Source organism: Medicago sativa, chromosome 2 (assembly GCF_051527215.1).
Source record: "Medicago sativa cultivar Bolivia chromosome 2, Bolivia_mono, whole genome shotgun sequence".
NCBI classification, from domain to species: domain Eukaryota; kingdom Viridiplantae; phylum Streptophyta; class Magnoliopsida; order Fabales; family Fabaceae; genus Medicago; species Medicago sativa.
The window spans coordinates 82,633,737-82,648,680 of NC_140750.1; the positions used below are offsets into that span (position 1 = coordinate 82,633,737).

At 32.5% G+C, this 14,944-nt stretch overlaps 1 protein-coding gene across 1 annotated transcript; it reads right to left on the reverse strand.

Moving 5' to 3' along the window:
• Positions 1-10,788: 10,788 nt before the first annotated feature.
• On the reverse strand, positions 10,789-12,233 carry LOC146951554 (transcription factor bHLH18-like). Its single transcript, XM_085747565.1, has 6 exons — positions 12,195-12,233; positions 11,862-12,025; positions 11,638-11,809; positions 11,299-11,526; positions 11,158-11,238; positions 10,789-10,983 (listed from the first exon to the last, which is right to left on the reverse strand). Exons 1-6 carry the CDS (start codon positions 12,231-12,233, stop codon positions 10,891-10,893), a joined length of 777 nt encoding a protein of 258 aa, XP_085603691.1. The 3' UTR covers positions 10,789-10,890.
• Positions 12,234-14,944: the final 2,711 nt, after the last annotated feature.

Consider the following 14,944-nt stretch of genomic DNA (forward strand, 5'->3'; position numbering starts at 1 on the left):
ACTCTCAAACGTGCGAAATCCAAACTATACAAATTTGAGCTTGTGGCTTGTACGTTGGAAATATCTTGGGAAGTGTATACAAACGTGAGTCTATTGGTGCAGATGTGAAACCAAACACATACTTAATGTGTTGTAAAAATTCACATCTTTTGTACTTTACTACCATTATTACCAAATTCCATGTTTGTTAGACGTTCCACTTTGAGGAGATAAAAGTACTAATGTCAACTTAATCCATGTGTTGTGAAAACTCAATGATCATCCATCACTCAACACAAATTCTAAGATAGCTTGTAATTGAGACTAATCGCTTGTTAGGAGAACATCCAAATTACGGCCACTGCTAACCCTTAAATGATCTACCATACCATGCACATACATACATACATACATACATACACACACACACACACACACACACACACATATATATATATACACACACACATATACACACACACACACACACATAGACACACACACACACACACACACACACACACACACACATATATATATATATATATATATATATATATATATATATATATGTATGAATATGAGTTTAAAAGGTGTTTTTTAGCAAGTTATAACTAAAAAGTTGATAATCACACCGTGATGTGTGGATTGCTAAAAGACACCTTCATGAGTGTCTTCTAGCAAAACCCTAAATATATAGTCACTTGACAAAAAAATAATATTATCTCCTCAATATAATATTAAGGAGATATTGTCTAATAAGTGGTTTGCCACCAACAATGGCATTGTCTAGCAGAACATTACTCTTTTTTGTTTCTTCTATAGCACCCTTAAGTATTTCTTAATCTCATTTCATATATTTATCTGTTTGCCTTAAATATTTAAAGGAATTGTCGACAAAACAATAACGTACATTGAACTTTAAAAAAGATAAGTAAATAAAAAAAGAGTTTTGCTTACAAGTGTTTTTAGAACACTTGTTAAAGATTTAAAGATAAAAATATTTTATAAGTTTTATGTAAAAAAAGTTACATTTTAAAATTTCAATGTTTTGAATGTGCCATTCCATGACAAAATTTTCATTTAAGACTTCTTAACAAGTGTCTTTAAGACACTTATAAGCATTTTCCATAAAAAAAACCAAGAACGACAAGTATAAAGGAGTAGTGAGAGTAGCATGTTAATGTCAAAAAGTCCTATCTACGAAAAATACATGCGGGTTCAAAGAAAATTACCGTTTCCCTAAAAAAAAAATTACCGTCATCAATTATTTCCGGTCCTATTTATAAGAAAATTTTGACTTTTTAGATTCATTGAGTAATTGATGTATCTTGTTTTCATGACATAGCTCATTATGCATCATCATTTTCAAACATGCCTTTTAGATGGTTAATAAGTTATAGGAAAATGTTAACGAGTGCCCCCGGGGCATTCTAAAAAAAAATTACCGTCATCAATTATTTCCGGTCCTATTTATAAGAAAATTTTGACTTTTTAGATTCATTGAGTAATTGATGTATCTTGTTTTCATGACATAGCTCATTATGCATCATCATTTTCAAGCATGCCTTTTAGATGGTTAATAAGTTATAGGAAAATGTTAACGAGTGCCCCCGGGGCACTCTAAAAAAAAATTACCGTCATCAATTATTTCCGGTCCTATTTATAAGAAAATTTTGACTTTTTAGATTCATTGAGTAATTGATGTATCTTGTTTATAATAATGACTGGAGAGTGTGCTGAGTACCTAACATAGTTTTTCGAGGTGAGCTAGCATAATTAGTTAGCTGATGATATCCTAGAATTCTGCTCTTTACCCAAAGGGTTCTGCTCATTCCCAAAATAAAAGTCTAAAATGCCCCTACGCATGTTAACATGCTTTAGTGTATTATGAGCGTATGTTAAGTCACGCTACATGACTTAACATGCGTTAGTGTAGTATGAACGTGACTTAAGTCACGTACCACTTGACACTAGCACAAGTTAACTCACGCTAGTTGGCCGGTGAAGAACAAACGTTTTCCAACTTTGGTCAGCTTTTCAACATTCAATGTACACGTTTTTTACCACTTTCACACGTTTTTTTTGACCACATTTATGTTAGATACAACCTAGGTTCACATTTCTACCTATAAATACCCTCACATACTTCCCATATTCCTCACATTATCTCCTCCCACTCTCTCACTCTAATTCTCTTCTTTCTTTGTTTTTTTTCTTTCAATATTCTCTTTGGGGGTAAAAAGTGATCAAAATTCGTCGGGGTAAAATAGTGAGTAACCGACTTGGGGAAGTGATCGACCCTTGGGATAATTTTAAATCTGCTTTTTTAACCGCAGAAACTTTTTACCGTGGGTAAAAAGAACTTCTTGTGGTAAAAAAAAAAAACCAGATTTAAATTTAGCCCAAGGGTTGATGATGTATTTTCCCCAAGAAGGCTGCTCACTATTTTACCCCATGAAGATTGATTACTTTTTACCCCAAAAAGGATAAAATAAGTAGATTTAGTGAATTAGTTCAAAATTATTGTATGAATAATTGTAATGAATAATTGTAATGTATGAATTATCAATGAAATGAGATAGTTATATTTACTTTTATTTATATTTAGTCCATTTGCTTTTATTAATTTAGTCCATTTACTTTTATTTATATTTGTATTTATTTAAAGAATAATATAGAATCAATAATTTAGAATAATGTTAACAAAATAATTTCAGAATAATGTTAATAAAATAATTTAGAATAAAGTTAAGAAAATAATTTAGATTAATGTAAACAAAATAATTTAGAATAAAGTTAAAAAATTAATTTAGAATAATGTTAAGAAAATAATTTAGATTAATGTAAACAAAATAATTTCAGAATAATGTTAATAAAATAATTTAGAATAAAGTTAAGAAAATAATTTAGATTAATGTAAAAAAAATTATAATAAAGTTAATAAATTAATTTAGAATAAATTCCTTAAATGTAACAAAAAAAAAGCCTAATTGAAAATTATTTAGTGCATAGTTTTTATATGCAGTAAATGCAGTCAAAAAACAGTAAAAAAAAACGTGTAAAAATCAATAAAACCATGGTTGAATAACCGACCAAAGTCCAACAAACGTGTTCTTGAGTTGTGACCACCGGCCTAACTAGCGTGAGTTAACTCACGTTAGTGTTAACCTGTGTGTGAGTTAACTCACGCTAGTGTTAATCTTTGGCGTGAGTTAACTCACGCTAGTGTTAATCCTGGGCTCAAGAACACGTTTTTTTTTGACTTTGTTCAATGCATTTTAATTGATTTTACACGTTTTTGTTAAGTTTTTACACATTTTTTGACCCTATTTATGGTAGATATAACCTATGTTACAATCTCCCCCTATATATACACCTCTAAACTTCCCAATTTCCTCACACCATCTCCCATTCTCACTCTCTCCCCCTATGAATCTTCTTCCTTTCCTTCTCTTTTTCCTTCTTTATTTTGGTGTAAAAAAAGAAAGGATGATAAGTAGTGGGAATGCTGGGGAAAAGATAAGTAGTGAGCAGTTTTCTTGGGAAAAGAACCACATTGGGTAAAACTAAATGTGCAGATTTAGTTTTACCCCAGGAAGGTTGGTTTTCTTGTGGTTTATTTTTAGTTTTACCCCAGGAAGATAGGTTTTCTAGTGGTTTTTATTTTTTCGCAGATTTAGTTTTACCCCATTGTAAATGTAATAAGAATTATATTAATAAAATGATATTTTATATCCATTATTTTTGTTTCTTTATTTTTGTTAATTGTTGCATTTATTTTACAATTGCGTATTGAAGAATTAGAATAAATTCAGCGTGAATTCGAATAAATATTGCGTTAGCGTGAATTCGAATAAAAAGTGCGCTAGCGTGAATTCGAATAAAATAAAAAGTACGATAGCGCGAATTCGAATAAAAAGTGCGATAGTGTGAATTCGAATAAAATAAAAAGTACAATAGCGTGAATTTCAATAAAAATTGCGATAGCGTGAATTCGAATAAAAAGTGTGATAGCGTGAATTCGAATAAAATAAAAATTGCGATAGCGTGAATTCCAATAAAAATTGCGATATCGTGAATTCAAATAAAAATTGCGATATCGTGAATTCAAATAAAAATTGCGATAGAGGTATCGTTACATTACATAAACGACATGTATGTCAACAATTACATTACATTCCGGAATGTACCTTCCAAGTGCAACAATTATCTTACCACTGAATGGGGCAAATTCAAACTTGCTAAGCAGCAGGACTCCAACATTCGATGAGCATCTTGAACGATGGTATTCAAGTGCCAACGAAATGAGGTCCATTCCTTGACACTTGAATACCATCGTTCAAGATGCTCATCGAATGTTGGAGTCCTGCCGATTAACAAGTTTGAATTGCCTCATCCAATGTAAGACAATTGTTGTAGTTGGAATGTGCAATCCAACTACAACAATCATCTTACCTCTGAAATGGGGTAAATTCAAACTTGCCAAACAACAGGACTCAAGCATTTCGCTCGACATTCATGCTTTCCTTTGAAAAGAATAAATTTTTGTTAGGCTTGATTTAGATTAAGGTATTCAAGTGCCACCGAAATGAGGTCCATTCCTTGACACCTAATACCTTCATCTAAACCAACCTAACAAGAATTTAATCTTTTCAAAGGAAAAACATGAATGCCGAGCGAAATGCTTGAGTCCTCACCGTTTGGCAAATTTGAATTACCCCATTTCAGAGGTAAGACAATTGTTGTAGTTGGAATGCACCTTACCGTAACTAACGACGATCTTCTGGCGGGATCAAGCTGTTGATGATATCTTCAGTTGATCTCAACGTCACCCGCATATCGATCCACTGGAACTTGGTGTGCTCCCAAAACATGCTCGTCACGTTTTCGTCGTTCTTTAACTCCACCCAAGTGAATGATACCCTCCGATCGTCGAGCTTTGGACGTTTATATCGAACGTTTTGCACCCTCCTTGTGTCTCTGGGGTTGACTCCTTGGTTGAATTCATTCAGTTGATCCTTGAGACCTCTTAACGTTACATCAAGGCACCGAACCTTCAACTCTGAGGTTCTCCGCTGTTGAATTGTGCATGAACGTCGATCCACCCGGCCATTGCTTCAAATCTACACAATTACAAATTAAACACAATCAATGAAAAACTCATTCAAACATTTCATCAAACACTTGGAGTGCAAATTATACATAAACCCTAAAAATAATAACTACAACATAAACATGCAAAGATCTAAATAATTAAGCAATATTACTCATTTGCATGTAACATTGTATCATATGTTGCAAAAAAAAAAATTTAAACAAACCCTAAATCTAAAAAAATCTAATCTAAGTGTAAAAAATCTAACATAATCATGCAAACATCTAAACATCATAACAATTAAGCACTATAAGTCATTTGCATGTAGCATTCTATCATTTCTTGCAAAAAAAATTAAAATTTTAACAAAACACTAAACCAAAAAAAATTCTAGATTAAGTGAAAAAAATCTATCATACCAACATAATTTAAGTGAAAGCTTACTTGTTCTTGTTGTTGTAGTGTTGTTTGATTTGAAGTTGAAGGAATTTTGGAGTTGGGTAATTTGAGAGAGAATTGAGATTTGAGTGTGTGGTGTTAGATAATGAGGCAGAATGAGGTTCTGCCTGGGCTTATAACAGCACGCAACGCAACTTAAGTCACGCAGCGTGACTTAAGTTGCGTTTATTTTCTAACTAGCGCATGTTAACTCACGCTACGCATGTTAAGTTGCGTAGGGGCATTTTAGACTTTTACTTTGGGAATGAGCAGAACCGTTTAAGTAAAAAGCAGAATTCGAAATCCTATACCACTAAAATCTAGAGCTAGTAAAGTGGGCCAGTGTCGCCCGACTAATCTCTTAAAACTCATACAAAAAATAGGAATTGGACAAAGATTTTAAGTATGTTTATTATGAAATCTGCTCTTTAAGTACCTTGAAATACTCACAGGCACCTCGAAAACAAAAAATTGTTCCTATTGATACTTACGTTTGATTGCCCATGTTAAGGAGTTACGCCAAGAATTCTGCTCTTTACCCAAATGTTTTTGCTCACTCTCAAAGTAAAAGTCCATAATGCCCCTACGCATGTTAACTCACACGCTAGTTATAAGGTGAACGTGACTTAAGTCACGCTACGTGACTTAAGTCACGTTAGTTATAAGATGAACGTGACTTAACTATCGCAATTTTTATTCTAATTTACTTTATTTGAATTTATTAATTCAATACGCAATCGTAAAATAAGTGCGACAATGAACAAAAATAAAGAAACAAAAATAATAAATATAAAATATCATTTTATTAATATAATTCTTATTACATTTGCAATGGGGTAAAACTAAAACTGCGAAAAAATAAAAACCACCAGAAAACCTATCTTCCTGGGGTAAAACTAAAAATAAACCACAAGAAAACCAACATTCCTGGGGTAAAACTAAATCTGCACATTTAGTTTTACCCAATGTGGTTTTTTGCCCAAGAAAGTTGCTCACTACTTATATTTTCCCCAACATTCCCACTACTTATCATTCTCTCTCTTTTTACACCAAAATAAAGAAGGAAAATAATAAGGAAAGGAAGAAGATTCATAGGGGGAGAGAGTGAGAATGAGAGATGGTGTGAGGAAATGGGGAAGTTTAGGGGTGTATTTATAGGGGGGGATTGTAACATAGGTTATATCTACCATAAATAGGGTCCAAAAATGTGTAAAAACTTATCAAAAACGTGTAAAATCAATTAAAATGCATTGAACAAAGTCAAAAAAACGTGTTCTTGAGCCCAGGATTAACACTAGCGTGGGTTAACTCACGCCCAGGATTTACACTAGCGTGAGTTAACTCACGCACAGGTTAACACTAGCGTGAGTTAACTCACGCTAGTTAGGCCGGTGGTCACAACTCAATAACACGTTTGTTGGACTTTGGTCGGTTATTCAACCATGGTTTTATTGTGTTTTACACGTTTTTTTTTACTGTTTTTTACTGAATTTAGTGCATATAATACCTATGCACTAAATAATTTTCAATTAGGCCTTCATTTTTTTTTTTTTACATTTAAGGCCTGTATTCTAAATTAATTTATTAATTTTATTCTAAATTATTTTGTTTACATTAAATATAAATTATTTTCTTAAATTTATACTAAATTATTTTATTAACATTATTCTGAAATATTTTATTAACATTATTGTAAATTAGTTTGTTTACATTAATCTAAATTAATTTATTAACTTTATTCTAAATTATTTTGTTTACATTAATCTAAATTATTTTCTTAACTTTATACTAAATTATTTTATTAACATTATTCTGAAATATATTCTTAATATTATTGTAAATTAGTTTGTTTACATTAATCTAAATTAATTTATTAACTTTATTCTAAATTATTTTGTTTACATTAATCTAAATTATTTTCTTAACTTTATTCTAAATTATTTTATTAACATTATTCCGAAATTATTTTGTTAACATTATTCTACATTATTGATTCGATATTATTCTTTAAATAAATACAAATATAAATAAAAGTAAATGGACTAAACTAATAAAAGCAAATGGACTAAATATAAATAAAATCAAATGGACTAAATATAAATAAACGTAAATATAACAATATCTCATTTCATTGATAATTCATACATTACAATTATTCATACAGTAATTTTGAACTTATTCACTAAATCTACTTATTTTATCCTTCTTGGGGTAAAAATTGAACAATCTTCGTGGGGTAAAATAGTGAGCAACCTTCTTGGGGAAAATACATCATCAACCCTTGGGCAAAATTTAAATTTGTTTTTTTTTACCACATGAAGTTCTTTTTACCCACGGTAAAAAGTTTCTGCGGTTAAAAAAGCAGATTTAAAATTATCCCACGGGTCGATCACTTCCCCAAGTCGGCTACTCACTATTTTACGCCGACGAATTTTGATCACTTTTTACCCCAAAGAGAATATTGAAAAAAAAAAAAAAACAAAGAAAGAAAGAAGAGAATTAGAGGGAGAGAGTGGGAGGAGATAATGTGAGGAATATGGGAAGTATGTGAGGGTATTTATAGGTAGAAATGTGAACCTAGGTTGTATCTAACATAAATATGGTCAAAAAAAACGTGTGAAAGTGGTAAAAAAACGTGTTTCTTTAATGTTGAAAAGCTGACCAAAGTTGGAAAAACGTTTGTTCTTCATCGGCCAACTAGCGTGAGTTAATTTGCGCTAGTACTAAGTGATGCGTGACTTAAGTCACGTTCATATTACACTAACGCATATTGAGTCACGTAGCGTGACTTAACATACGTACAAGATACACTAACACATGTTAAGGGGCATTATGGACTTTTACTTTGAGAATGAGCAGAACCGTTTGGGTAAATAGTAGAATTCTTACGCCAAATCCATTGTTCAGGAGTTGCAAACCGATCGATGGATCAAAAGTTAGGTTATAAACTGCACTGAACACATAGACAGATTTGAGAGTACACTACACTAAACACACAAACAAACTTAAACACTTTCAAACACTTTTGAGAGTACTTGCTATTTTAAAATTTGCTATTATCAATAGTCTCAGAAGGTTTTGTCTTAGTAAGCCTTAGATTATCGACAACTCTGATTTTATTCGAACTCATCTCAAGGTTAAAGGTAAATTTTCATAAAAGTCTTTTGGTTGGTGTTAATGTGTTGGATTTTTGGTTGGTGGAAGCGTCTGTTGTTCTGAATTGTAAGATTGGTCATATTCCATTTATGTATTTGGGCTTTCCTATTGGAGGGAATCCGCGGCGCTTGTCATTTTGGAATCCGATAATTGACAAGTGCATAAAAAGTTATCTGTTTGGAAGAGTAAGAACCTATTCATGGGTGGTCAGCTTGTGGTCAGAAAATCTGTCTTGTCATCGTTACCAGTTTATTTCTTTCCTTCTTCAAAGCCCCTCCAGGTATAATTTCTATCATTGAATATCTTTTTAAATCTTTTTTATGGGGGAAGGAGTGAGGAAGCTCGCAAAATTCACTGGATAAATAGGGACAAGGTGTGTTCTAGTAAGGAGTATAGAGGGTTAGGGGTTATGAGGATTAATGAATTTAATTTAGCGTTGTTGGGGAATTGGTGTTGGCGTTTGTATGTGGATAAAGGGGGTTTGTGGTTTAAGGTCTTGGCAGCTAAATATGGGACTGAGGGAGGTCAGGTTAGAAGAGGTGGAAGGTTGTCCTCTATCTAGTGGAAGTACTTGTGTGATATTCTTGAGGGGGTGGGAGGTAGTGGCAATGGGTGGTTCATAAATGGGGTGGGTCGTAAACTTGGTAATGGTGAAAACACTTCTTTTTGGAGTGACCCGTGGTTGGATGGTGGGGTGTTGCGATCTTGATTTCGGCATCTGTTTGAGTTAAGTGTGGATCCTGATGTGATCTGTAGCGGATATGTGGAGGGCAGGTTGGGGGTTAATGGGGGTAGGTTGGAGGTAAAGAAGGAGTTTGTTTGCGTGGGAGGAGGATCATTTGGCAGATTGTGCTAGGCTACTTAATGACATTTTTTTGCAGGATAACATAAATGACAAGTAGACTTGGAACATGATCCAGTTGAAGGTTACACAGCAAATGGTGTCTATCGTATTCTTACGCCTACTAATGAGCTTCCTATTAATATGCATTCAAAGTTAATTTGGAGTAAACTAGTACCACTCAAGGTGTCACTTTTTGCATGGAGGACAATTAATAACAGAATACATACAAAAGATAATTTCAGGCGTAAAGGAGTTCTTCCAGCTAATTCTATTATGTGCTCAGGTGGTTGCAGTCAAAACGAATCGATTAACCATATTTTTTTGGAGTGTGACTTCTTTGGTCGCATTTGGCATCTCGTTCATCACTGGTTGGGCATTTCAACGGTCATTTCTTCAGATATTGGGTGTCACGTGCAACAATGTTTTGGCGCACATGCTTTCAATAAGAACATTCGTGCTTGCTTTCAGGTTGTTTGGTTGGTCTGTCTTTAGGTCATTTGGAAAGAATGCAATTCGAGAGTTTTCAACAACACAATGGCGACTCTTGATCAACTTCTTGATAGTATCAAGCTTCATTCTTGGTGGTGACTGAAGGCGAATAAGCCAAGTATTTCTTTTGATTTTCATATTTGGTGCTCTGCGCCGTCCCTCTGCATGGGGTTCTCCTCTTGGTAGATGTCGCTCATGTTTCTTTTTGTTTATATTTTGTTTGTTGATTTGACTCATTGTATTGGTCCTCTGTAGGCACATCTTGTGCTTAATTATATAATGCATTTGGCTTCTTAAAAAAAAAGAATGTTTTTTACTACAAGTTTATAGTTTGATTGGATTAGCTTGCTATTCTACCCCCAGGCATGAGATAAATACTACTGGAGTTTTTTTTTTTTTAATTGAATAGGTGGGAGAGGCTACTTTTAAATTATGTATGTGCTTGGAAGAAAAAGAAAACACACATCTGCAAGATATATATGACCAGCCTATACAAACACATGTTTTTTAATACTCTATTATTTTGTTCATGTTTTACTTTCCTTTGCATTAAAGTACATGAATTTTCACTTGCGTCGCCAGCATGGGCCATGCAGCTAGCTTCCTCTATACAGAAAGGGATCCCCACGTCATGTTCTGTAAATGTTCAATTACTTTTCAAATCTTAAAAAATCTTTATTATTTAATTTGACGATCTTCATCCAATACGATGATAGTACATATTACAACAAACTACAAAGCATCAAACGATGAACACACATTATTTTCTTTTGAATCTGCCAAAATTTATTCAAGAGCATAGCCTAAACCTGCACACCAAAAATCCAAATTGATTAGCAATGGCTTTAATCGAACCTTCTCAAATCCCAAATACTAAATGCACACTTCATTGTTGCACATCACCACATGCCTGCAACGTAGCCACTACTCTTAGTTTTTTCACTAGTTCCTTCACGGTCAACTTGTATTTATCACCCATCTGTGTATATATATATATATATATATATATATATATATATATATATATATATATATATATATATATATATATATATAAAAATTTGGATAACAATCAAACTTGAGTTAGAACCATGCTTCTTAAATTTCTTCCATGAAATTATATATATATTATAGTTTTTTGGTAATTACTTGCCTGGGCAATAATGGTGATGTCAAGAGTATTTCCAAATGGCAAGACATTGGTACTTGTTATGGAGAGATGAAGAATTTGAAGCTGCAACATTATATTGACCACAATCTCTTCTTGCATCCCACAATGAATCTTGATTAACACTTCCTTCCCAAGAACCCTAGCTTCAACCTCTAGAAGTGATTCATTTCGCCATTCTTCAGTGTTCATTTCACCGATTGCAGTGTCTTTGTTAATTAGAACACGAGATCTTGTTATGGTGCTCAATGATCCTGCATCTTTCTTCTTAACGTCTTCTTCTAGCTCCTTCAAACGTTCTTCAAGTCGTTTCACGTAATTGATAGCTTCCGTTACCACATGAACCTTATCAATCTACACAGCCATTAGATAATTTTTATTGTAGCTTCTATTCTATCCAATGATAACTACTATAAAAATTTACTCATTCATCCAGGTTTAATATAATATATATTATATACTAACCTTCTTCAATCCAGGTATAAAGGCCGAAAGTTCTATGATCTTACTTGTAAGTAGTTGTCTCCTATTCCTCTCCGACATTATGTGATCTAATGTCTCAGAAGCGCTTCGAGGCTTCTTTGAATTCGACCTTTGGTTATCCGTTGATGATGACAAAGGCAAAGAATCATGGTGTTGTTCAATTGTTGGTATTGAATATTGATAATGAGTTGGTTGGATTTTCTTCAGCATGTTGAGTTGAATAATGTGACACATAGATGGATGAGTTGTTTACTAGGCCAGTTGTGGCAATAGGGACACTGAATTGATCTTGTGGAGTCTGATACAGGATATCTCTGAGGAACTCTTCATCAAATGTGCTGTTTGTGTGACACAAATGTTCTTCCATTTCCTAAGAACGATTAATTTGTAAAACAATAATTAATCAAGTGGTAGTTTTTATAGTTAGTAGAGAAGTTCATACAATGATCTATATATACATAAAATATACAATGTACAATATGGCTTGTTGCCAAAAAAAAAAAAAAAAAGGCTTGTTATTGCATATCACGTACTATTACCAAATCGTAAGACCAATTCCCCCATGGATTCTCTTCCATTATTTGGATTAGGATATCAAGGTTTGATGCTGTAGCAGATTCTCTCTGAAGGGAGCTATGATGCCCTAGCTTAAATTCTGGTTGAATAAAAAAATCCTTGTCTCATATCTTTTATAACACACCAGTGTAAAGAGGGACACTAACATGTCAGTCTATCCACAATTTTGACATATATTATGCCAAAATATTTTAAAAAATAAGATTAAAACAAGTTTTTTTAATAGCGTCATCAAATATAATTCATATTGCAATTGTGTTGTTCCTATTTTAATGGAGTTTTTTTTAATTAATAATTTAAATTTGTAGTGTTCCTTCCATTTTAATCGGATATACTATTTCTTGAAAAATTCTTGAAGCTATTTTTCTTGAGAAGTAGCATTTTCCTTTTTTAATTAATAATTTAAATAAAAAGTAAAAGGGATAACATTGTAATTATAATAGTTAAAAGGATAAAAATGAAAGTGTAAAAATCATCCCAAAATCATGTATCTCATTTATATATAGTATTATTTAAGTTGTATTAATTACAATCCTACATAGTCAAGATTCCTGTGATGTTAGATGGCAACGTTAAATGTAGGTACGTGTCACTTGAGCTAGTTTTTAGGAATGAGATTCAAAACCATTATTAGAGCAATGTTATATCTCTAGAAAAATAACATCAAGAATTCTTCAAGAATAAAGAATAGTCAATCACAATGCACTATTTGCCACAATTGAAGGAGGTGTAGCTGAAAAATAGGAAGTGGACAAATAAATCATCCAATTAAAATTTGCCAACTATTTCTTGAAAAATTCTTGAAGCTATTTTTATTGAGAAGTAGCATTTTCCTATTAAAAATGACACAACAAATTATCATCACTTCGATTATAATTGTATAACCAAATTCAATTGAACGATAGAGATGAACTTATGGTATAAGTGTCTTGTTGGAGACTCGATTACTAAATTTATGAATGATGATGACACGCTACATTCAATAGTATAGAGCGAGGAAATAAACTTGATAGATTGCATGCATGGTTAATTAGTTGTAACAGCTTTTGAATATATCGGGCCATATTTCCCACATGAAGAAGCTTATTTAGGCATTCTCTATAAAGTACATGTTTAGAGCAGTAACTATATGTGCACATGATATCTTCTCTTGATTTGATCCAAGATCTTGGATATGAAAAATTCTTTTTTTAGTGGGGACATGGATTTTTGCATTCTTTGTGTGCTGTAAAATTCCTACCTTTTGTACTTTACTATATCATTATTACCAATTCCATGTTTGTTAGAAGTTCCATTTTGAGAAGATAAATTGTAATTGGAGTATTACTAACCCTTGAACGATTTACAATGCCATGCACAAGCATATATGCAACTACATGATGCACTAGTGGTGTTAACAGTACAGATCTATAGAGAAGAAGATGAGAAAAGAAGAAAAATGGGGTTTTATTAGAATGTAATATGAAAGAAACTAATTTAAATTAATCTAACATTAATAAAAAATAATATTCAAATTAATCTCTAACATTTTTATACGGGGACACGCGTTAGTCACTTTGTTTGATAGTATTTTTTAACAGAGAAACTAATTTAACTCCAATTTACAAAGTTTTTGAATGGTCTCCACCAATTTTCCAGTTCACTCTCTCAACGGTTAATCGCTCTCTCTCAACGGTTAATCATTCAAATGAATGGTATATATAATGGGTATAATGAAAAATCCAGCCAAAAACCATTATTCCATTTAATTTGCAAAGCCCCATTTTCTATCACCTAAGTAAAATCATGATTGCCGAATTATTTAATTAATCACAATCCTAGTGGAGACAATCGTATTTATCACTATTATTACTTGAACAATTTGATACACTTGTCAAACGTCCATGAGACCGCAAACGCACTATTATATCTCGTAATATAACATTGTTCCTACGAGAACTTTGTTATGAATACCGATGAACTATTTTTAATGTGATTATTCACGAAACCGATGATTCTTGATAGAGTTGTTGGATTACAATTTGCAATAAGATTAAAGCCTTGAGATTATGGAATCTACCTTAGATGTTAATTGCTTAAGAGCTTCATTCATTGATTGGTTTTGATTCTTAAACTCGTCACATTGCTAGACTGTCCATTTGAAGACATTCCAACTTGGCATTCAACAATCATATGATCAACAACGCCACAAATTTTACAAGGTCGAACATTTAGGCCAACAGCAGTTATATGAAACAAGGCATCTACCTTGAAGCAATATTTGTATGATCTAAAACATCTAACGTAGAAGTTAGAAGCAATATGATCTAAAACAAAAAGATAGTAAACTATAACCTTTTTTTTTGGGTAATAGGTATTAAAATAGAACTGAAACCAAAGGAAACATACTAAATTAACCTATCAAACAAAGACATAAAAACAAATAAATTCCAACTTATAACTTATTATATTTCCCCATTAATTCTTGAATCCTTGCTTATCTTCAAGCAATTGCTTTGGCTGAAAAAATTATGAAGAAGTAGACATCATGATGAATATGATACTTGTGTCTGTCCCGTACCCACGTGGGAAGACTGACGTGACTTATAAACATTTGTTCATGCTATACCATTTTCAGAGTGAGACTCTTACCACACTTCTCATACTCTGGATTGAACATCTAGAGCGTGACCCAAGTGGTCCGATAGGGAAAAGCTGATAGCCATTGGTCAAA